This window comes from Amphiura filiformis, chromosome 14 (assembly GCF_039555335.1).
Source record: "Amphiura filiformis chromosome 14, Afil_fr2py, whole genome shotgun sequence".
Taxonomy (NCBI): domain Eukaryota; kingdom Metazoa; phylum Echinodermata; class Ophiuroidea; order Amphilepidida; family Amphiuridae; genus Amphiura; species Amphiura filiformis.
This window is the reverse complement of record NC_092641.1, coordinates 29,514,387-29,539,924: the sequence shown is the minus strand read 5'-3', so window position 1 is coordinate 29,539,924 and position 25,538 is coordinate 29,514,387. Positions and strand designations below refer to the sequence as shown.

At 35.7% G+C, this 25,538-nt stretch overlaps 1 protein-coding gene across 1 annotated transcript; it reads right to left on the bottom strand.

The window, feature by feature from the left end:
• Positions 1-2,311: 2,311 nt before the first annotated feature.
• LOC140169918 (uncharacterized) lies at positions 2,312-23,630 on the bottom strand. The gene is made up of 10 exons (XM_072193237.1): positions 23,478-23,630; positions 19,285-19,388; positions 18,279-18,554; positions 16,449-16,638; positions 15,206-15,345; positions 14,275-14,565; positions 11,707-11,994; positions 9,404-9,694; positions 4,721-4,878; positions 2,312-2,573 (listed from the first exon to the last, which is right to left on the bottom strand). Exons 2-10 carry the CDS (start codon positions 19,373-19,375, stop codon positions 2,349-2,351), a joined length of 1,950 nt encoding a protein of 649 aa, XP_072049338.1. The 5' UTR covers positions 19,376-19,388; positions 23,478-23,630; the 3' UTR covers positions 2,312-2,348.
• Positions 23,631-25,538: the final 1,908 nt, after the last annotated feature.

The following is a 25,538-nucleotide window of genomic DNA, read 5'->3' as shown; positions in this document are numbered from 1 at the left end:
ATTATAGCGCATTGGTGGCAAGTAAGATTGTATATCATAGGGGCAAGGGCTACAACTACTGCACTAAAATTCAGCAACTCAAGGCAAGTAGTTATTGATTTTTTTGATCAAATATTGGCTTCCCTCATTTTTGGATGTAACTCCACAACTGTTGTCTGTGCTGAAATAAAATTTCCAGTGCATTAGTTGTAATCCTTGCCCCTATAGTATACATATCTTACTTGTCACCAATGCGCTTTAATTTTTGAGAAAAAGGCAAAAATGGGCCCAAAATTGGGCAGGGGTGTAATACCCCCCCTTAACGGTTGAAGATATGTACACACTGGAATTAAGTACATTCATGTACAGGTACTCCATAAATGAGATGCCCTGTTCATTTGATAATTATTTTGCTAAACGTTCTGACATACATGACTACAAGACAAGATATGTAAATAACCTAAATTTAACCAAAAATAAGAAAGTGTTTTCTGATCATGCCATACGTACAAGAGGTCCCATTCTTTGTAATTCTTTAGATAAAAATCTGAAAGCTTCAAAATCTGTCAAACATTTCCGCAATGAATTAAAAAAATTATTTCTCAATATAATTAATCTTTTCCGTGAGCACGTCCCCGTCCCTTGTCTTGTCTTTTGGTTATGTTTGGTAAAGTTCCTTTTTTTTGTGCTAATTTCATATGATTTTAGGGAAAGGCTAACTTTCAGACCTTTTTGGTCTTCCAGCCTTTTCCTCCATATGTATCGTGTTTGTATATTTGTTGATGTAATGTAATATAATGTAATGTAATGTAATGATTTTTATGGAGATAAATATGAATATGAATATATCGCTGTAAGGCCAAATTAGACGGTGTGTATATAAAACTAAACTGGATTTCAAAATTACTTGCGGTATTGCTGCTTTTATTTTAAGAAGACTAGTTAATTATAATTATATATAATTATATAATATATGATTATAATGTGTGAATCTAAAACCGTACAACCGTTCACCAACGTACAGGTAGAGATATTCTTATACTGACGACTAACAACTGCACATGTATATTTATATGGTGCTGTTTTAGTACTCAGACTGTTGGCTAGGTATTCATAAATCGAGCATAATTATATCATATTTTAAAGCTTTGAAAATTATTTCAAAACTGTAAGATTTTACGCTGATAGTCTATCATGGTTATCAAAATGATTGGTACTCAGTGTTTAAGACTACTAGTAGTTCGATATAATATCTTTCTACTTTGCATCTCATGCATTTATATATTAACCCTAACCCAACTAGGACTCACTAAAGCTCACTATTAAAACCGCTCTGCGTGCATGCATTCCACGGGACTTGATGACGCAATCAGACCAAGTCATATATACCCAGGGAATCGTTGGCCGGGCCGACGTCACCTGTGTAGCTACATGCTGGGGATCTTCTGCGTGGCATGCGAGGGGTCCGGGGTTCGAATAAAAGGCCTATTTTATTGTTTATAGGCCATGGTCAAATTTACAAAGAATGTTTTTCGTTATGAACCGATTGCGTCACTGCAACTGGCAGACAGTGGGTTGGTGCCGCTTGCGTAATGCGAACACGCCATCGCGCACGTAAAGTTTGATCGGGACGCACCCAGATGATGTGAAAATGACTATGCCCGGGGAATAGACTTTTTAAAAGACTATTGGCCGGGGAATAGTTTAGTTTTTACGTAATTCTTAAAAAGGAGGGCATAGCTAATTCAATAACTGCATTTTTAACCAATCAGATAACAATTAACAGGAATCTATGAGGTATATAGTATACAAATATTGACTGCTATGAGGGCACGGTTAACATTATAGGCCCAAGGTAATCTCAAAACCTTAACTATGCCCCGAGGCTTAGCAGCCATAGTCATGGTTTTGAGATCACCTTGGGCCTATACTTTTAACCATGCCCCGAATAAAAAGCAGTCAATATTTGTTTTTATACCAAATCTAAAGATTCTTGTCATCTGTTTGGTTAAAAGCATCGATTTTGGAAAGAGAAATTCAGTAACCATCGTAGACATGATCTGGTCCTTTTTGTTTTTTGTGCGTAAATCGTTCCTTGTCCAGGGGAATTTCAAGTTAGTTCAATAGTCAGTTCCACGACAACAAAATGATAATGCTACGGGGGCTCGGACTTGTACCCTGAAGCACTCAAGTCCAGAGCTTTACCTATTGAGCTAACTTGACTAGCATTATTCTTTAGGTTCGACCCACTTTAAATTAACGGCATAGCTATAGAATACCCATCTCACCTCCCAACACACCGGGTTAGGGTTAGGGTTATGGTTATGTAAGGGTTAGGGTTAGGCACCTTGAGCGGGGTATTCTATAAATTAACTTATGGTAACAGCAACCATTTCTGCTCCAATTATAAAGTTCTCCCTTGGACGATATCGATGCCATACTTTGCCGACCATAGTCAAATGAAGAACGTCACCAGCTTCGAGAATCTCGTCATCCCCTGAAGGTGTGAGCACATACATGGTGCCCCTCCCACCCTTAGGTCTACGAATCTCTCCATTCACACGCTCCGTGACTTCCGCCTCACATCCCTCAATCTAATGGAGTGGAAAGGGTAGAAAATCGAAACATTACAGTTTTAACATAACATGTAGAAAAATGTCGTTGCGTCTTTCAATAAAATCGGTATAAACTGATATCCAAAACCAAATTCTTCTATATATATATATATATATATATATATATATATTCTTTACATGTTGAGAAGAGGGACGCCATAACGTTATGCACAGACAAGGAATTAAGGAAGTCTGCTTCTTTTGTAGAGTTATGATGATTTTTTTAACGATCCTACTTAAAACCTCATTTTCTCGAAATTTGGATTGTGTGATATAGCCACTGTGCATCGATACGGCTCGGTTGTTCCTCTCATCGCCGCTATGAATAAAACAGAAAGCAATATTCAAATTGTTCTCCTGCGCGGTACTTGGATCAGCGGTTACAAAGTCGAATATAAGTCATTATTTTGACAAATATTTCATAAGCAGAGATCAAATTTTAAAAATGTCAGGATTTCATCAAAACTGGTCTCATATTCCCCTCCCCCAAAGGTCAAAGGTATAAAAAAAATATAATATAATATTTTTAGGGGCTCCGATAGCGACTTTATCACGTATTTTTGTGGGGCCTGAGGGCACAGCATTCAGACATATAGAATTGCATTTTGAATACGAGGAATGGCCTACTGATATCAAATAATTCAGATTTTTGGAAATTCGCGATATAATACAAATTAACAGTCCGCGAAGTCAATTGTATAAATCTAATTATATGTACTTAAAGTGTATGTAGCTGGGATGAAAAGCCGTCCCCCATATGAACATTTTGACTTTTCGTATTGAAGATATAGATTTTCCCCCCAAAACATCCCAAAATTAATAGGTCTTTTTGGAAAAAAGTATGTATGTCTTCTATATGAATGGTCAAGATTTTCAATTGATGGTCGGGCTTCTATCCCAGCTACATACACTTTGAGCACATATCATTAGATTTTATTAACTTCCACGACTACTAACCCTAGAACTACTGAGCCATATTTTGTAACACGTACTTACACTTATTCCACCAGCCGTCTACACTGCGCACGTACTGTGTTACGCTTCGTAGTGACGACTGATTATCTTACAGTTCTAATTGTGGCGGACCCATGCTTGCGACTTTGGTTAATGCGCCATGCGCGACTGACTAGCGGCGCCCGTGTACCGCGTCGTGTGCTGCGCCGTTGTGACAAGATCACGTTCTGAAGTTCTAAAAACAATAAACTCGGTCTTGGACACAACTGCGCATTCTCAGTGAAAGTTTGCAACATGCTTTATATTCATGTGCAACCAGAATCTGGTTGCAAAAGTCCGCCACTTTTTTTCCCATGTAGTTTTCTCAGTCGTCAATCCAGAAGATTGACGAATGAGGGCAGCAGTCTAACACGGACTACCCTTAAAGACCTGAAATGAAACATTGAGTGGAAGATGAACGTGCTTCTTATTTATTATATAGCAGAAATGCAAGAATCGTGGAAGTTAAGGAACTTTAAAAATATTTTTGTAAAAGGTCACAATTTAAAGTTTATACAAATTTTTTTGTCCCAAACATTTTAGATTTTTTTCCCAGACAGTTTTGTGCAGGCAGAAGCTTGTTATTCCCACTCGCTATACCAACAAATTATTGTGGTGTGATCAAGCAAACTCATTCTGAAGTCTGACATACTCCATATTCAATGTTCAGTTTCTAACAGCATTTGCAAAGCTATATTTTGCAGAAAATTCCCATTGAATTTGGACAATCAAATCAAAAGACATGAGAGTAGTACTGTTTCCAAAACAATAGGAAACAAAATAAAAAGGCTTCCTTTGTTTGGCTATATTTCCAAATCAATATTTCTGACTTCCAACTGATTTTGCTTGATCACATCTGACATCACAATTGAAGACCTGAGCGCAAGAAGATCGTAAGTCCACTTGGCCCCTCAACATGTACAAGTTGCGTATAGTTTCGTATACTTGGGTAATGTTTTATTCATGTTCAGGGAAACAAACAAAACTTTCACAACCTTCCATGATGTTTTCACCCTGAACCATGCATTAAACATTATAAAACCCTTAGCAACTATACGTAACTTTAGTCTATACATGTTGGGGGCCAAGTGGAGTTACGGTCTTCTTGCGTTCATGTCTTCAATTATCCTTACGCTGAAACTGAAGACTTGTCTACGGAAATCGATATTGATCATCCATGAAGTAGTAGTCTCATTGATATGGACCTTCATTTCAGCCAGGAATCCACCAAACCAGACTTCACGCATAACAAAGCGAAGAGGCATACCAAAATCTGTACCAGTACCATTACCTGTAGGAGTAAACAGAATTAGATTTAGATCTACGTTCAGTCCGATATAAAACAGTTTCTTTAGAATTTTATTTTCCCCTAAACCTTCAGTGGCGATGTCAGTCAGCCTCCGTAATCAGTGTACTTCGGCTATATTTATAAATGCGCTTTTATAAATTCGCACGTGGCCACCTCCGCGCTGCCATAACAGCTTATAGACAGTAAGTCTCGCAGTGTTCTTCTACCTAGCGAGTGGTCTTCCTATACATTTGAATGCAAAGGCGGAACAACATGAGACTGCTGTGCAGCAAAATTGCCTATTTTGTTCAACTTTGTGATTATATTGCAAACGTTTCCGTCGTTGAATATTTTTTCCGTCGTCAAGTATTTTCAGAATGTTGTTTTTGACAACATAATTCAAATTCGGAAGAGCAAAATATGTTTATAATATAATAATACTTTAAGTTGATGATATTCATCTACAGAGTTCCTATCCTTTTCTGTATATTGGGTAATACTAGCTCTTGATCAGAGCCCTCGCAGTACCTTAGAAGATCCAGTGATCTCAAGTAAAATAAACCCAATCAAGTGACTAGTATTAGTAAAGAAAATGTATATAGGCCAATCCCTGCCTGGTTTAGACCATTCTGTAAAAAAATAATACCACTCCCAGCAGTACATGTATACAGAGCTTGCCGAAGGCAAACTTCACTAAAGGCAAGCTACAAAGTCACCAACAATTTAATAAGTAGGACCACTATGCAAGGGAGGTTGATTTTGGAACTGGGGTCTGAAACAAGTGGAGATATCTGTGAATGCATGTAGAAACACCATTGCAACAAGTCATTTTTGTGGAAATTACTGTAATTTTTGAGGAAATCCAAATATAGTTTGGAAAATAAACCTGTCGAATTCGGCAACCTTGCACAGTGTTATACTATGGGAGATTATGGGCTGATTTATAAGTAGGCCCTACTTATATTATAGGAATTATAAACATAGCCCAGCTCATTATTTGGTATCAGTCTATTTTTACATTGAAGGCAACTGTTTCTTTTCTCTATTGATGGCACAATATCATCAGTAAGTACCAAAATCTAATGATTATGATGACGTCACCATCAATTGTCTTAAATTGCCATTTAGGCCTATGTCAATTTTAGGAACGGTACAGAGGTCAAATGAAAAGCCGTCAGTAATACAAGCAGGATCATGGGATGTGAAGATGTTGAGGGTAGTTTGTTTTTAGGAAAAATAGGATAATACTAATGAGAATGAGATTCCTTTCAGAGCAAGCACCTTGATGGCAGTAGCCCTACTAAAAGTCCATCCGCTTTCACTGGCCCCCTAGGAAAATTGTGTGAAACTGATCATCAGGATATGCCACAGGTGAACGGCCCCCTTGATTAGATGGAATTTGATGAAGAGTCACTGGATGATCTCAGTAGTGACCAGAGGCTATAGAGTAGGCCTATGTTCATAATCATGGCATTTCTCATGGAAAGATCAGCCCAAGATTTGCAGCCTGGAAGATAGGACCATTGAATCATGCACGTTGGTCATGTTGGTTGACATTAGCAATAAGACTGATGTGTCTGTGGACCAGAGGTTCTTGTCCTGCAGAATTGCAAGAAAGGCTTCACCATGCTATCAAGTTCATTGTTGAAGTGTATGCAGCAAGTTGGTTTGAGATGAAAAGGGACAGCAAGTTCCATAACCAGCAGCTGTACATTTTCAACATGATCCAGAGGATCAAGCTGCAGTCTGAAGAGATCCAATCTATCGCTTTCAGGACCCTCAAGTACAATGCATTTGCATTGCTTCCTGAGAATGTACTGTACTCCATGGTGAAGAAACTGCACTCAAGAAAGTCATGTCTATCAGAAGTGAAGAGCCAGCAAAGAAGCGCTTAAAGAAGATCACACCAATTAATACTGAAGCCACCCATTGGTCGGAACTTATCATGCTTATCAGCCTGTCTCAAAGTAGGATCTGTGATCAGCTCTGACAAAACATTCCTTACCAGGTGCTTCAAGAAGCATTGCTGAATGGTTCCAAGGTAGAGCTGCCTGACCTGCCTTTACATTCCCAAAGTGTTGAAAGAGCTGTGAAGCTGACATCTGAAGCTGCCCACACTGTGTATGGTCTTAAAGCAAGGCAGAATCACATCATAGCCAAAACCATGAGTCGTCAGATGAGACCTTCTTAGGCTAAGGGATCTTACACTCAACATTATGATGACCTTGGAATCTAAGCAGAAGTTAAAATGATGTGGGGTCATTGAAATTGAGAACTATATAATATGTTATTGTTGATATTAGAATGACTCCTATGTCTTGTATGGACATGATGGATAACATCAAAACAATTTTTAAGTTAAACATAATGAGCAAGAAAGTGGCATATTTTGGGGTTGAAAACTACAAAAATATAGCAATCCCAGGTATGATAAGGGGTGAAATAATATTTGAAAATGATTTTCTGGCATCTGATACATAATGGTTATTTTTCACATCAATGGAATGAAACATTTTTCACATGTAAAATATTGATACCACAAAAAAGTTGCAAAAACGTAGGAATTTAACTTAATATACAAACTTCCTATAGTAAATGTGGTGCAAAGCTGCCGAATTCGACAGGCTTATTTAAAAAAATTAAAATGGATTTCCTCAAAAAGTGCTTGATGGTAGAATTTTTTTCTTTGCATGGTAGTTAATGTTATGTCAAGTCACAGATATCTCCATTTGTTTCAAATCAAATATCAAAAAAAAGTTGAAAATCAACCTCCCTTACTATGCAGTAGGACCATTATGAAGTAAAGATCACTGTCTACCTGAGATATTGGTCTACAAAACCCACCAACCGTGAAAGTCCACTCACCGAGCCGCCAGGCGAGCGGTTGGTCTTTACTATTAGTGTCAGAGGGCATATGGCATGGTTTTTAATTTTTTCTTTCAATTGGATGGAAAATAGGTTGGCTTTGGAGCAAAGCTATAGGTAATACATGAGGATTTGCTGATCTTGGTATTTTGGTAATTGGTGCCCATTGGTCACGTTCGTATTTATAAAAGCGCATTTATAAATATAACCGAAGCACACTGGCATGGTAATATTATCATGTAAGTAGTATCCGCATGATCAGATGACGTACATCTTCCCACAGTGGTCTTTCAAAGTGTTGCGGTATGGTTCCTATCCCATCCTTTATCGCTTTATCATGCAAAGATTCTGTGCCAGACAGCAAACGAATTAAGGGACCAGTATGACCCGTATGACATTCAACCAGCAGCCATTATATGTGTACCCTTTAGCTGTGGGCTTTAACTTTGATTTAAGAGGTAATTTGTTGAAATCAGTTGAGAACTAAAGAACCGATGTCGAAAACCCAAGGAAGGAACGAAGTAAAAAGTTGCATTTTAATGGTCCAATTAATAGAAAGAATGGCGTTTGTTCTCCGGTTCGAGAAAGCATTGTATACAAATCAATAAAAAAGGAATCCAAAGGCGCAAAATGCATCTTCCTTGGGATTCTGAGTCGTTGTCTTTATGTCTGATCGATTTCAATGAATGAGGTCTCAAATTCAAGATAAAAGATCCACCTATTGGCTGCAAGCTCTAAATGATTACATTTAATATATGTTTTTGTTGAGGATATACAGGGTTGTAAATAACTGGTATCTTAATTCTTCTGCTGTCTGTGTTTTGAATCGGTAATCTTTAATATATGTTGTTGTTGAGGATATAGTGGACCTCAATGAATGAGGTCTCAAATCCAAGATAAAAGATCCACCTATTGGCTGCAGGCTCTAAATGATAACATTTAATATATGTTTTTGTTGAGGATATACAGGGTTGTAAATAACTGGTATCTTAGCAAACACAAAAAGGTTTTAAAAACGTTTTAAATAAGTTATATTTTGGCTTTTGGTTTAGGTAAAAACGTTTTAATAACATTAAAATGTCGGGTTATATAAAGGTCATGATAACGTTTTAGAACGTTTTGTATAAAAACACACTACAACAATATTTTTAAATGTTTTCAAAAATGTTATTGTAAACTATTTTTGCAAACATTTTTGCCAAATATTTTGTCAATACTTAAATAACATTATGTTAAAATGTTTGAACCCAGCAAACACAGAAATGTTCTTAAAATGTTTTTTTCAAAACCTTTTAATAACATTTAAATGTCGGGTTATATAAAAGTCGTGAAATGTTTTGTATCAAGTTTTCAAGAATGTTTTTGGAATGTTACCAAAACGTTTTATACCCTTTATATAACCCGACATTTAAACGTTTTCGGTAAAACATTTTTTGTTTGCTGAGCACTAGATTATCAACAAATGTTTTTTAAGGTTATGAAAACGTTTTATACGCTTAATATACCCTTTATATAACCCGACATTTAAACGTTTTCTGACAACCTTTTATAACCTTTTGCGAATGATATCGAAAACGTTTTGTGTTTGCTGGTATCTTAATTATTTTGCAGTCTGTATTTTGAGTCGGTAATCTTTAGTATAATGTCTTTGGCAGGCACTTACCTGCAGGGATAGACACATTAACCGATGTGCTATATTGCTCCTGGCCATCACGCGGGAAATTCCTTACTGCAACATACACGTGGTCGAATGGTGATGGGCCTACTGCTTTAATAGTCACACTGCTTGCATTCTGCCATGGTAGTGTTATCGGCAAGGAGTCATCTGAGCTTTGATTAAGTGTTATTTGGTATTCAAAAGGTCCACGTCCACAAAATAGATTCACATCCACCTCTATTAGGTATTCACCTGCCGATACCACTGACGCGTTTACTCCAGATATACAAGGTCCGGCTGAAAAATGGAAAGAGCAGAGCACAGGTTTAATACATTACGAATCAAATTGTAAATATATTGTATAATTATTTTTTTAAAGTATTACGAGATATTATCAGAAATTCGATACATGTCTTTTGACCAATTTGGTTTATAACTTGATGTTATAGTGGGTTGTTATGCATTGAAGAGGTTTAGAATATAACAACTACCGAAAGTTACTAATACCACAGTCATGCCAGTGAATTATCATAACAAATATCTGAGGAATCTCTGCAAAAACAGACGTGTTCCAAATCTAAACCTCGGTATAAAACACAATGAAAATATCATTGGCAAAGCTAAAATGTAAACATATAATAGACGACTTATATTGCTCAAAACAACTAAGGTTACACCTGGTGTGGCATCTAAGAAATCCAGGAATTAGATTATTCTTGGGATAAGTTGTGAAACTGCATAACTTTCTCATCACAAATTGCCCTTCCCGTCCGATTTTTCACAGCAAAATTAGTAACTTTCATATCTAACTTGTAAAGATCGCCGGCCCAAAATACCAGTTATACTAGTCAAACGATGTAGGAATAAAAAGTGAGAACCGAGCCCATTTTGGTCTATTACAATGTGCTTTAAAAAAAAGGCCACCAATACTGGATATATAGCTCTTTGGGAAATTTATTTACATATTGTAATTTAAAAACCTTGCAATATAACTAGCCCAGTTTACCTACAAACTCAACAAATATTTTAGAAAGAGGCAATATACCCAAGGCATTGCATGGAAAATTCATGGCTCTTCTGCTACAAATACGTGCAACATAACAGCCAGAACGCTATAATTAAAGACCGGATTAAAAAGACTAGTTTGCGTCTCACATCATGAAAAAGGCGCGCCATGATTGGTTGCTGACCTGCGCAGTATGGCATTTTTGGTCTGGTTGACAGGACGTCATACGCAAACTAGTCTTTAATTCGGCCTTCAATTATAGTGAGCAGCGCTTTTGTTATGATCATGTATTTAAACGAGGCTTATGAATAAGTAAGTAGATGCCCTGCGTTTTATATGCATAGTTTGGCTACGAATAAATATAGACTAAATCATAAAATATTGATAAATTCATTGATAATCATTATTGTATAACAATAAATAAGCGACGCATAATTATAGAAAAATATCAGATCTGTAGGTGAGAAATTAAGACAGGGGTGTGAGTGACCTCTATTGGAAAAAAGAGGAACTTTGTTCAAAAAAGAGGAAAAGCACTGAAATATGATCAAAATGGGCTGAAAATTAAAAAGCTAAAATTGTGCCTCAAAGAAATTTTCAAAAACAAAAGAGGAATTCAGCTAATTAAACAAGGAGATTTCACACCCCTGTTAAGTCATTTTCTATCAGCAAATAATTGTGAGGTTGAAAGAGGGCCAGTATTAATATTTCTCTTTTTATTTTAAGAAGTCCGTGTCTCACCCCAAAAAGAACGAGAGGTGTGTTGTACTGAATGTTCATCAACCGTGGTTAGAAATATTATGGTAATAATTGGTGACTGTATCCGTATTTAACCGCGTTAATTGTTCTCGCTGCAAGTGCTTTTTTACCGTATGACTAACTCAAAACGCTTATTTATATTTTTGGAATTTCGACCAACTTTCGAAATTTGCACCAAAAATGGTCAAAAAATGCTGAATTTTCAAAAAAATCATTGAAAAGCCCGATTTTCGCCCAAATTTTAAAAATTAAAAAAAAAAATTAAAAATCGGCTCCCAGATATTTTTATCTAGTTTTTAACACAGTGTTTTGGGGATTTTGGGCCAAAAATGAGCATTTTGGCCCAAATTTGGCCTCACAGATGAACTTATCAAGTTTTTGCCATTCTAAATATGTATACTTTTATATACGTTAGACCAACAATTTAGCATTTATGAGGCCCGAAAGTTTCCATAATTCCAGGGTTCAGACCAACCTTAAATGTCAGATTGCCTTTCTTTTAGACTACTCTTGCTGTTACTGATTTTTTGTCAGCAGTGCTCACCTGGAGGGAAGGGCGTACCCATTATTGTAGCATAGTCTGAGTAATAAACCGCTTCCTGGCCATCACGTGGAAAGATTCTTCCTTCAACAAACGCTGATTCCCATGGAGGGAATGCGGCGTTAACAGTGACATTGTTTGCATCTTGCCATGGTAGCTGCATGGAGCTATTGGCGTTTTGAAGCGTTACTAGGTATTCATCACACCAACAGGTATCAGCGGCGGACCACTTGATTAGATATTCACCGTCCATTGCTTCTGAAATCATCACTCCATTTATACAAGGTGGGGCTAAAGGGAGGCAAAGGGCACACTAGTTTAATTAGCCAATTAAAAAGTATCTACGCTCAAATTAAACGAACACCTACCCACCACTTCAGGATGATGATTGTGATATGATCAAGCAAAATCATTCAGAAGTTGGAAATGTTGACTTTGAGATATAGCCAAACAAAGGAAGTATTTCCTTTTACCTGTTTATCTTTGAACTGGTTGTCCAAATTCAATAAGGTCGTCCTGCAAAATGTAGCTTTGCAAATGTTACTTATCATCTCGACTTATCATCAAGACTTGGCGCTTGCTCCAGCGGCAATGGACATAAAAGTACACACTTAAAATGACGTGGTCAAAATATTAACTTTTTTACGGGGTCAGTTTTATTTAACCCTACTCGTGGTTAAGGCAATCACGGTCGGGGCAATGTTCTGTTGTTTTGCATTATAATAAATTGAGCCCTAATATGGCCAAAATTTAAATGACCCCAAATATAACCATTTTCGACACATATTCTGGGGTGAATTTCTAATTGGGACCCATAAATATAGTCATTTCAACCACGTTATGGGTCATTTTATAATCGTGATCTCTAAACATACATTAGGTTTCACTGCTTGGACAGAATTGATCATGTCTCACCTCCTTTTTCAACCAACTCGACGGTAGTAACTTTTGCAGTGAAGGATCAACTTTTGACCACAAATTGCCTCAGGCAAAACTCACTTCCTGTGAACTACATACCACACAATGTCATGTTTATGAAACTCATTGACCCATTTGTGTCAAATGCATTTGTGTCAAATGAAGAGCTTTCTTGCAAAATCCCTTACATCCAATTGTGCATTTTTGAGAAAACATCAAAAAAGTACTGATATGTGGGGGTTTGCAACAAAAGCAGTTTTTGGAGGGATGCTTGGGTAGGATGAGCATCCCGCCAAAAACTGCTTTTGTTGAAAACCCCCTTGTATCTGTAATTTTTTGAAGTTTTTTGATATGTTCTCAGAATTGCTTAATTGGATATAAGGGGTTTTGCAACAAAGCTCTTCATATACTGCCTCTAACTAAAATGACACCTGTTGATCTAGTCATTTTTTACTTTTTGCTAAGATCGGGTTGCTAATTGTGAGATCAGATAGAAATATTAAGTAAAATAAGAAATTGTAGATCCTATAGCAAATATGACTTGTGAATTACAGTTCGGTAAAATAACGATTTTGTCTCACAAATTTCAATGGAAATTGAATCCGTAGAAAAGTCACAATGTTAGTCCAAAATTTCAATAGCTGAATTTTCTTCTCTAAAAATATTTTAAAACAAAGTATCATTGGTAACGGTGTACCAAACATCGCAAACAAAAGTTTAAGAAGGTGAGGACTAGGGAAAGTCAAGACGGAGAGAGCACGAGACAAATTAATTCGGGGATGGGACAGCTGTTCCAAACTATGGGTCTTTTGGTGAGAGACCAACCACTATGATCCCTCCCTGAAAAAAAAATCCAGGCACCGCCACTGATTATAGTCAGTAATCTGACACCAAGAGAACTCTTCGTAATGCTATACCAGTGGTGCTATCTATTGTATAATTTTTCAGCGTTACTCTGCAATTTCAGTGTAATTTGTTCAGTCTCAATACCAAAATCATTACGTAAGAAGGCCCATAAAGGGGTGTTTTCCGTGATACTGGGGATTCCGTGGATCCTGGTGACAGTAAAATAAAAATAGGCCAATTGGGCGAGAGGGTGTTTAAAAGTAGACTCTAATGCAGCCATACGTTTCCCTACATGAGGTTGGTATCTGTCAATGAGTTAACCACATCACCAGGGTGTCATTAGCTGTCATTATATATAGCTAGAGGCAGTATATGGCACACATGAGTCCACGAGTTACACAAACATGATAAAAATAACCTAGTGTGGTATTTGGTTCCCAGAATGTGAGTTTTGCCTGAGGCAATTTGTGGTTAAATGTTTATCCCTCACTTCAAGAGTTATTACCGTCGATTTGGTTGGAAAAGGAGGTGAGGCATGATCAAATCTCTCCAGGTAACAAAACGTAATGGCTGCTAATCCCCGTCACTCATCCGGACAACCCGTCACCGTGGGAAGTCCCAAGATAATATATACACATGCCCTTTAAAGTAAAAATTCAGTATCTGCTTACGTAACTTTTTAATCAGAATGATTCAATATATATTTGCTATTTGCCCCGTGGTAAAAAATACAGTGTCCTCCCAAGTAAACAGATGGTTTTTACCTTTTTGGAAGGCCACAGACACACACAAACACAGAATCCTTACATTGGAATATAAACAAACTGTTCGGGAACTGAAAATCTTCGACGCCAACTAATTCCGGGTCATCGCTCGCTGCACTTCCGTTTTTTGGTATGCGGTACAGGTCTTTCGCTTTATTAGCCTGGAGATTGGTCGTGGTGAAGTACACATTTTTAAAGTACACCTGTACACGAGTCGGTTTCTTCGCTTGTTGTCTCACGGTGCCAATAGTTTGTGGATCAGTGCCATCAATATTGATACTTCCTATATTCGATCTGTAGTCTGTAAAGAAGATCCTTGTCCCATTGGAATCCGCTGTTGATGCATGGGATAAAACATAAGGACGGGTAAGAATTAATGGTATAGGGTAATACACTTCTGTTTGACCTCACAAGAAAACCTCATTTGAACCCATATCCAGTCAGTGTTACCGATGCCTTTTAAGCAGTGAAAGCACAAAAGCGTGGTATAACATACATTTTAAAATATTGGAAAATGTGAATGATTTTTTGAGTATTCTGAAGGGAAACATAGGTAAATAATAAGAAATCATATATCACACCCTCGGTTCAACTCGCATGTTAAGGACCCTACAGACTTTTTACAGTCCTATGGGACATATATACGTAATGGGCGCTTACTCCGATCCTGCTACCTGCATCTTTGGATCAGGCCTATAGGACCGTTATAGATGGCTATTGCTATTGGATTATCTTTTTCGATTAAGTTCGCTACAGAGAATTCGTTCGACATAAAATATTCTATGTAGCATATCCCATCCTCTTACCAGTAATGTTAAGTTCTATCGAATGTTTGATGACGGAAAACCAATGATACATTTCTACCAGATATTCTACATAACACATTTTCGAAAGGTTTTTTTTTTTTTCTAAACATATTTGAACAAAATAAAAAAAATATGGTCAAAGTCATCAAAGAAAGTTTTAACACTAACCATCAATGGTTATAAATACGATATCTAGCCCAAATGCTGACTGAGAATCACTCACGATATTAGTACAACTGCCAGCGCTGGGGCCGGTGCAGCGCACAATGTTAAACACGCCATCCATATCTTCGACGTAGTAAAGATAACTGTATCAAAACAACGATAGGCGAATTTTAATCTTAAAATGCTAATTACGAGTATATTTTTATATCGCGATTAGAGTCACGTGGTAGCTGTGATCAGGAGGTTTTAGACAAATATTGAATATTTATGAGTACAATGGTCTTTTTACATATTTTGACGATCCGTGTGAAAATGATTTGAAAAAAAGGTTATTTTCATTATAATAGTGTATAATTATAAACAGAGTAACAATGTTTGAAAATTTCATTTGAATTGGACATTCCGTTCTAAAGATATAAACGAAAATGTAATTTCAGATGGATTTTTTTAGCATCTCATCCAGACAATATTGGAGTTTATTCGTGCCTCATCAGCGCGTGCTGGTGTTAAAAGCACTCGGAGCTAAGTATGTAATAGTTCCGCATTATCTTTGTATAATAGTTGCAAATGTACATTCAGCTTAATCTCTACCCTTCCCCATCCCCAATTTTAAATGTTGGGAAACTGTAATGTAGAAATGATGACGATTTTGTCAAAGTCAACATTGCAATAGAGGAGCGGGGAGGATGTTGGCCAATTAACGCTCTGGTGTGGCAACATTTTTCGCCAGGATTGTATGAGCCGATAACAAAAATACTTCATCTAAATTTTGTTTTTGTCCCATAACTCAAAAACGGAATGTCGTATATGCTTCAAATTTCACACGATCAGGAAGTAGATAATATCCTTGTACCTAAAATGACAAAAGAAATTTGGATACATTTTTATCTAACTTTTGACCACCGTTGGAAAGTGCATGGATCAAAATTCAAAGTTTATTTTTCTAACCTTAAATACATTGCCAAATGAGAGTCCTTAGTTCCAATCCTCTGCTTTTTTTATCATTAGATTTCCTTTTCACCCGTACGATATGTCTCCTCTTTATACAAAATCTTCAATAGAAATGATCATAATATGCTGTTTTATTTCTCCTATTTTTTCAGGTACCATAATTGTAGCCAAAGTGAATATATTTGTCCTCTGTCATGTACAACATAATGAGTAAAATATAAAATAAATCTGATGGGGTCAGGTGAGTGGCCTCCTTGATATGGTATGAATTGACTCCAAGGCGCTTTTAACTTACCGTGTGGATCCCCCATCTACATCTAGAAAGAAAGCCATATCGGTGACTTTGACATTTGTTCCAGTTTTAGAAATAAAACTGGCGACACCAGTTCCATCCCCGGAGCTTGTGTAAATTTCGTAGGCATCAGCTCGGTTTCCACCGAAATATAATTTGTCTGTGAAGAAGTCATGAGCGATACCTCCATCGGCTGTATAAGAGTGAAGTATGCATATACAGGATTAGATTAGTAATAAACATTAAAAATATTTTAACAATGAGAACAACATGACACAGCAACCTCCACCCTCCCCCCAAGACACACACACCCCACACACACCCTTTACACTTTTGTCAGACGCGGATATTTTTAGTGAGTAGGGAAGAAAATTGGGGGAAATGATCGGTTGAGCAAATTTATAGGAAACTGATCATTCGGTAAAAAAAATAAAAATCTGCTTTCAAAGGATCTTCTGTAATAGGTGTGAACCCTTCAAAATTCCTAACCCACAAGCCACACATTATACCAGTGTATGTATTATATTTCTATAATTTTGTTTATCATATATTTTTAATATACAACAACAGCACGCTCTGCGTTCAGTGGCATCCTCATCATTTTCACTAAATAAAACTGAACTGAACTGAACTGAACTTAATGCTATAAAATGATCAATGCAGTTGTTGCCAAAGCTCACTAACTTTCGCAAGATGAAGTGAACTACCAAATCGCACCAGTTTAAAATAGTTGCTTACCTTAAAGGTCATATATATTGCTCGGACAACATATCATTGGCAAGCTAATATTATGAGGACAATGAAAATGACTCCTTTTTTGAGAAAAGAAGACGTTTAAAATTGAAATTCCGCAAAAACCAACTTAAGCGGTGAGTTCCTTCGAAGGAGACAGATTTGACCTAGAAAAAAGTTGATGTCATGAAATGAGATGTGCCTGCTTTGAGAGAAGGGACTCGAAACGCACTTAATGCACAGAACGTATACTGTTGTTGTTCTCAGAAAAAAGTCAAACCAAGTGTTACAAATTTAATGTTTTTTAAACATATGGATAAAATCATGCGCTTCTTTTTTATATATTGGTAAATTGTGATAATACAGTTCATATGTATATCAAGTTGTTGACAAATATTTGGACTAAACAATAAAAATATTTTATACCAGTTTTACCATGTAACTTAGAATTTGAGCGTGATGTACATTATATCCATATAGAGGTTATCCACTTTACTCATGCGTGACTTCTAACAAAAGGCACTGGTTCCCGTAGTATTCCTCATTCAAACTAATTCAATGCACGACCTCGGAGTTACCTGCATGACTTTGGCGGGCTATTTTGAAATAGTCATGGGTGCACATGCAGGTACTTCTTTTGAAAGTCCTAAACAAGGTATAGGAGTCGCTGGTAGGATATGCAGCTTATAGAACACGGATAACCTCTATTGTATTTATAAGCAATTTCAATGGCCTTTTGTTCGAACCATCCCGATTTCTCGTGTACAAGGTCACATATTATACACATGACTGAATGCCAAAAGAGCTCATATCCAGGGCTCATGTGTATGTAACATGGCTTTTCATTTACTGTAACGTCACCAGTCTCTTGCCATGGAAATCAATTTTGCTTCGAACGGGGAAAGACTGTACATTTGTGTACGAGGCGGCATTTTACTAACACAATTTTTCTTTTTTCAGGAGAAATACGAATAAAAAAATTGCAACGAGTGTCAACTTGTATGTAATAATTATTCTCTTCGAATTGAGTTAAACTTGTTTTTGCAATAGATATGCCCTTTATGGAAATGTTTACACAATATATGATTTACGTAAACTTACATGTATATGTCTGTGGAATGCCCCCGGTGTCGATAACGGTCTCAATAGTGTAGCTACTATCGCGCGGATTCATTCTATACACTTTTGACATGTCACAATTAGTCAGGTAAACATAGGAATTAGGGTCGGCAAACACGAAAGTGGAAGATGCGAAACAATCACTTGTATTCCCGTCTGCCGTAGTGAAATTGAGATCAGCCGCCATTGGTTGCACGTATATCTGTCCCGTTGACGCTTGGTAGGAAGTTCCATCAATTAGCATAATGAAATGATCAACTGTATGGAAATAGAACGGTATAGAATTAGCGATATCGGTATTATAATTGCGAATGCACTTGAGCGGAGTAGTTGCCTAAAAATGTTGTTTTATTATAACAAAAAAACCATAATTATTATCACCTCACAAATTAACTGCTTACAATAGAGGTAGGTTAAACAGTAGAGTGAAAAAACAAACAAAAATATACAAAAATAACAACAACAACAAAAGTTAGATATCTTTTTGGATGATTATAAAAACTTGTTTACACATGAATTAAGTAACCTGAAAAGGGGACAATTTGAAGCATATCTTGTGGTTCCACATTCACCAATGCACTTGAAAAATGGGAAAATATCTGACCGCATTACCCACATTTATGCATCGCATCTCAATAATGCGCTATAATGACCATAATGACGCCGAGACGGCGACGATGTTGATGTTGATGATGATAATAACGGTGATGACGATGATGCATGACGACGAGTGTTAATAATAAAACAATAATTAGGGACCCTTATGGACCTATATAGAGTTATTTTCAGGGCCCCCTTTTTGACCATGGAAAATAAACATTAACCCCATAGAAAATAGTGTAAACTCGTGTTCTACGAGAAAAATTAAAAAGGTATTTTTAAAGGCCCCCTTTAGAGGGATAAACATATTCACCCCCCCCCCCTTTTTTGCACCAGCCCCCCCATTTACAAGTGTTTCTGAACGGTCCCTTAAACATAATCAACTTACTTATGTCAGTTTGCTGCCCATTTGTCAACTGCAGTATAGGAAAAAAGAGACAAACCAGCACCATAAAACACGTGGTGCCCGCGCCGGCCATCTTTGATTGTGAGCTGTGTGTAATTTAGGGAAAAAAATGTTGAAAACATTGATAATTTAAATCGAAAAAGTAAAATCTTGAAAACATTGATAAAATAATGTTGAAAACATTGATAAAATAATGTTGAAAACATTGATAATGTAAAAAGTAAATTGGCTATGCAATGCAAACCTATTGCTGCTATACTCTAACACTCTAAAAACAAGCCTTTATAGGCCCTATATTATTTGAGCACGTAACATCGTTACTATTAGCACATAATTCCATTAAAATTGCAGTAAACTTGTACAATTCAATACTTTTATTAAAACGATCATTAGTTTCAACATAATAAACAATACGCGTCTTACACTATAACCTGCAAAGACGTTTCAGTAAAACAACTCTAGAATAAGTTGTTTCCAGTTTAAATTTCGTACTATGACCACAGAAAAGTTCTCAAACATTTTGTATAAAGCAACAAACAACGTCACGCGAATTAGGCCTTAAATCCAAGTTTTTTTTTCCAGTAGCGTACGCATTGCTTTCTGCATCTGACGGCCGTTTTTTGCGTGTTTCCCCCGTTTAATATTTGTGTTCAGAAATCATTAACATCCAGAAAAAAGGTAAAGAAAGAAACAAGCCAGACAATATTTACAATCCGCTATTTCAATATAATTATAAGTATATGACTGGAGTACAAGTCTGACACACCTTTGTTCCATAACCATTAAGGGCTGGGGTATGAACGTTTGGACAGTATTTATTGTGGGACATGAGAGCACATCAGACCTATCGAATTGCATTCTGAATACGAAGAATGTCATTCTGATATCAAATAATTTTGATTTTTGAAATTCGCAATTTAATACACATTTTATGGCAAATCATTAAAATTGATATTTTTGATATTTAACAGTACTTGAAGTAAACTTTATAAATCTGATGATTTATACTTAAAGTGTATTTAGGTGGGATGAAAAGCCGACGATCAATTGAAAATTTTGACCTTTGGTATTGAAGATATGGATTTTTTTCCCAAAACACCAAAAAAAATTAGGTCTTTTTGGGAAAAAATCCATATCTTCAATATGAAAGGTCAAAATTTTCAATTGACCGTCGGCTTTCCTCCCTGCTACATACACTTTAAGAATCTATCATTAGATTTATATAATTTACTTCGAGGACTGTATTATATCAAAATTTGAAAAATATCAAATTTTTATAATTTGTCATAAAATTTGTATTATATTGTGATTTTCAAAAATGAAAATTATTTGATATCAGAAAGACATGCTTCGTATTCAGAATGCAATTCGATAGGTCTGGGGTGCTCTCAGGTCCCACAAAAAATACTGTCGAAACCCAATAAACGCTCATATTAGATCCCTTACGGGATCTGGAATGAGCGTTTTGAGCGTTTCGACAGTATTTTTTATGGGACATGAGAGCACCTCAGACGTATCGAATTGCATTCTGAATACGAAGCATGTCTTTCTGATATCAAATAATTTTCCATTTTTGAAAATCACGATATAATACAAGTTTTATGACATAAAAATTTGATATTTTTCAAATTTTTGATTTATAACAGTCCTCGAAGTAAACTTTATAAATCTAATGATATATTCTTAAAGTGTATGTAGGTGGGAGGAAAGATCGACGATCAATTGAAAATTTTGACTTTTGATATTGAAGATATGGATTATTTTCCCCAAAAGACCTAATTTTTTTGGGTGTTTTGGGGAAAAAATCCATATCTTCAATACGAAAGGTCAAAATGTTCAATTGATCGTCGGCTGTTCATCCCACCTACATACACGTTAAGTATAAATCATCAGATTTATAAAGTTTACTTCAAGTACTGTTAAATATCAAAAATATCAATTTTTAATGATTTGCCATAAAATGTGTATTACATTGCGAATTTCAAAAATCAAAATTATTTGATATCAGAAAGACATTCTTCGTATTCAGAATGCAATTCGATATGTCTGATGTGCTCTAATGTCCCACAATAAATACTGGCCAAACGTTCATACCCCTTCCCTTAAGGTATAGGAATTTTTTTTGTTCTTTTAGATATTGCCGTCCATTTCTAATCGTCACCCCCATAGACTTTACGTGTTAAATAAAAAGGCTCCTAAAAATTTAATAGCACCTAGTCCGGATGTAAAATTCACACAAAATGCTTTCTGAGTGATTACAAAGATAATTAAATAACTATGTGGAATTTTTTGAAATTTCACAATAAAATGTCCATTGGAAACAAAGGTTGACAGTAGGCTCGCTACAGACTCCGGGCATTCGACGTATAATATTTGATGTAACATATCTACGTTATTTAATCCAATCCCATTCTATTTCCAGTAATGTAAAAGTTATAACGCATGTTTGATGACGTAAAATCGACAATGTGTTACGTATAATATCTGGTAGAAATATATTATCGATTTTACGTCATCAAACATCCGTTAGAACTTAAACATTACTGGAAATAGAATAGGAATAGATTAAATAACGTAGATATGTTACATCAAATATTTTACGTCGAATAAAAAGTCTGTAGGGTCACTAACAAACAAACCACTTGTGATGGGTCCGGTGTTTAAGGGTAGACGAGGTATTGTTGGTCGAAGCAACCTAAAAATCGATTTTCATTATCTAGATCAATATATTATTGAAAATTAATACCTTGATGTTTTGCAAAAGTTCATTCTACAAATCGTATACTTTGCAAACTTGCTTAATTTATTGTTGTTAATGAGTTATATACGTTTTACAAAATTGTTGTTGTTTCAGCCCTCTTTACAACGTAACTCAAGAACCGCAGTACCTATTAAAGTATATCTGTGATATTTTAATTCTTCTACACGCTCGCTATGAATTGAGCAATGCAGTTTTTGCCAAAGCTCACTGCCATTTGTAAGATGCTGTGAACTACCAAATCACAACAGTTTAAAATAATTAATAACCTTAACATAAGCCTACTATAAATAACTATAGGCTCAATATATGACAAGGATTTTGGAAACCCACGGCACAGCAGAGAGGAATCCAAAATCCCGTATGCACTTCTGGGTACTCTTGCTAACATTTTGTTTCTTCAATTTTTCATCATGTCTTTAAAAAAAAAAAAACAAACAAACGTGTTTATCACATTTTATATGAAAACACACTACAACATTTTAAAAATGTTGTTTTATTGTTATTATGAAATGTTTTTTTTTTTGCAAACATGTAAGCAAAATATTGTTGTCAACTTTCAAAGTTCTACCGAATTCTGCACCCTTGCGAAGGGTGCAGAATTCAAGCAGAATAAAATGTTCGATCTTTGTGATCAAAAGCATAAAAATACAACGTTGGACGTAGGCCTACTATTGGCAAAATACATTAGGCTAATGAAATGAAATGATTAGTTTCCCGTCACATTTTTTTCAGTGAAATATGAGGTCATGATTTTATTATTTATTATTTTGGAAAATGTCATTATTGTCAAAACTTTCATTTACATGGCTATTACCAATATTGTTGATGAAAGGCCATCTCAAAACAGGTATTAATGCTCAGATCATCATTACAGACATTTTGCAACAGATTGAGAAAAAAAAATGAATTTTGCAATTTTTGTAATCATTACAAACATGATGGGGTAATCCTTAAATTTGCATAATTTACCACATCCTCTACCCCTACAACTAAGAGAAACTGCTGATTATGATCAGCAGGGCATGTCAGAAATTTTGAGACCTTCAATTTTGATTATTTCCATCTCAGTTTCAGATAATTGAAAATTTTATGAAAATAATGAAAGTTTTGGTCAAATTGAAAAGGTGATGCGGGCGGTCGACGGGAAACTAATGTCATTACATAGGCCTTATTGCCAAACAATATAGAATATAACATTTGATGTCAACTTGTCAATGTCAAAATAGGCCTATTGAAGAAATGTGCGCCTCAAAGTTTCACACATCTTGACTAGCTCGAGATACTCTATCTAAAATACAGGTTTACATTTTACTATCTTACTAATAGGGCCTACTATCATACACCATGATGTACTCAAAACTCATTATATTCACTATAAACACTGAATGTTTTTTTACAAAAATGCAACACTTACCCGATCAACGGCCACAATTTGCAGGTTATCAAATCACGTGTTGAATCAGGAGTCGAATGCTTCCTTACGATTTAGAAAAATATTATTTTTATTTGCACGAGAAGAATGTTATCATAAGGGAATAGGAAGTTTTGTATCATCAAGGACCGTAAAAATATATATATATATCTAAACGTAGCATATAGTGCATATTATAAGCACGTCGCAAGGATGAATGAATGACATTTCATGCTCTCCTGGTTTTTATAAAATAAGAGAAAATTATTTGAATGGGCTTACAAGGTCGATTATGCAAACAGTTCCTTTGATGGATCTATTTTATTTTCTTCACAAGTATGACTTTAACACGATTGAATGCACTTTCATTCATAGAATGGTGACGATTCTTTGTACTCCGCCCTACAAATGTTGTGTTAAAACCTATTAACCGGCAGTAGGACCTACTAGGAAAAAAATGTGTCGCGTACGTTGAATTCTACCGTTGCTTTAAGGGCCCTGATAGAGACGTTTTCACGTATTTTTTGTGGGATCTGAGAGCACATCAGACACATCAAATTGCAATTTGAAAACGTGGAATGTCCTTCAGATCTCAAATAATTTTATAAAATTCGCGATATAATACACATTTAATGGAAAATAATTAAAAATTGATCTTTTTGAAATTTAGCAGTCCTTCAAGTTGAAGTAAACTTTATAAGTAAATGATATGTACTTGAAGTGTATGAAGCTGGGATGAAAAGCCGTCCATCATATGAACATTTTGACCATCCGTATTGAAGATTCTTCAACATGTTCAAAACACACACAAAAAATGTATGTTTTTTGGGTGAAATTGTCATATCTTCAATATGAAAGGGCATATTTTGCCGCGGCAATTGACGGTCGGCATTTCATACACATTAAGAGCATATCATTATAAGTTTACTTCGAGGACTGTCAAATACCAAATAATAGGCCTATCAAATTTTAATAATTTGCCATAAAATTTGTATTATATCGCGAATTACAAAAAAATCTAAATTATTTGACATCAGAAGGATATTCGTCATATTCACCGGCAATTTGATATGTATGATGTGCTCCAGGTCCCACAAAAATACTGTGCACACGTTGCCATCTGATTCCTTATCCCTAGAACTTCTGAGCCATATTTTTTAACACGGACTACGAATGGGTGGGGGTAATTCTCAATTATAAACGTCATATATTATTTGGTAGAAAATGTATAGCTATAGGCGTCATAATGTGCAACACCGGCTGTGTAGGCAAAATTGATTTTCGGGTAGCTACCCCCCCCCCCTCCAAAAACAAAGTCGGCACCCCCTAGAACACTTTGGATTTGCCATATACCGCGTTGAAAATCTACCGACTGCAAATTACTCAATATTAAGATCTCACACCACCAAATCAGAGTCCCATAGAGACATGTATCTATGAAATATTCACTGAAAAAGAGTTATTGTAACGAGGCTATAAATAACAACATAAATAATAGCAAAAATCTTTGGAAAACAATTAAGAAAATTATACCAAACATAACATCAAGTATACCTACAGCAGTTGTTAAAAAGAATGGTAAATACTCAGGTGATAAAAAGGATATGGCAAATGAGTTCAATGAGTTTTTCACTTCTATAGGTAATGAACTTGGGAGTAAATTTAATAATAACAATCATATAATAATTATGAATGCACTTGTAATACTGTATGTTCTCATCAAAATCAAAAGAGCGATATCTAATGAATTTGTTCTTAAACAAATAAGTAAAATGCAAAATTGTAAATCGTCAGGATTGGATCCATTCAATGTAAAGGTTATTTAAGTTTGCTGCGCCTTTAATCTCAAAATGCCTTGTCCATATTTGCAACCTGTTTTTGAATGGGTCTACTTTTCCTGATGCATGGAAGAAGGCTAAAGTAACTCCAATATTTAAATCGGGTGATAAAACTAATGTTAGTAACTATAGACCTATCTCTGTATTACCAAGTGTATCAAAGATCATTGAAAGAGCTGTTCATGATCAATTATATGAATATATGAGTAATGTAGGACTATTATCA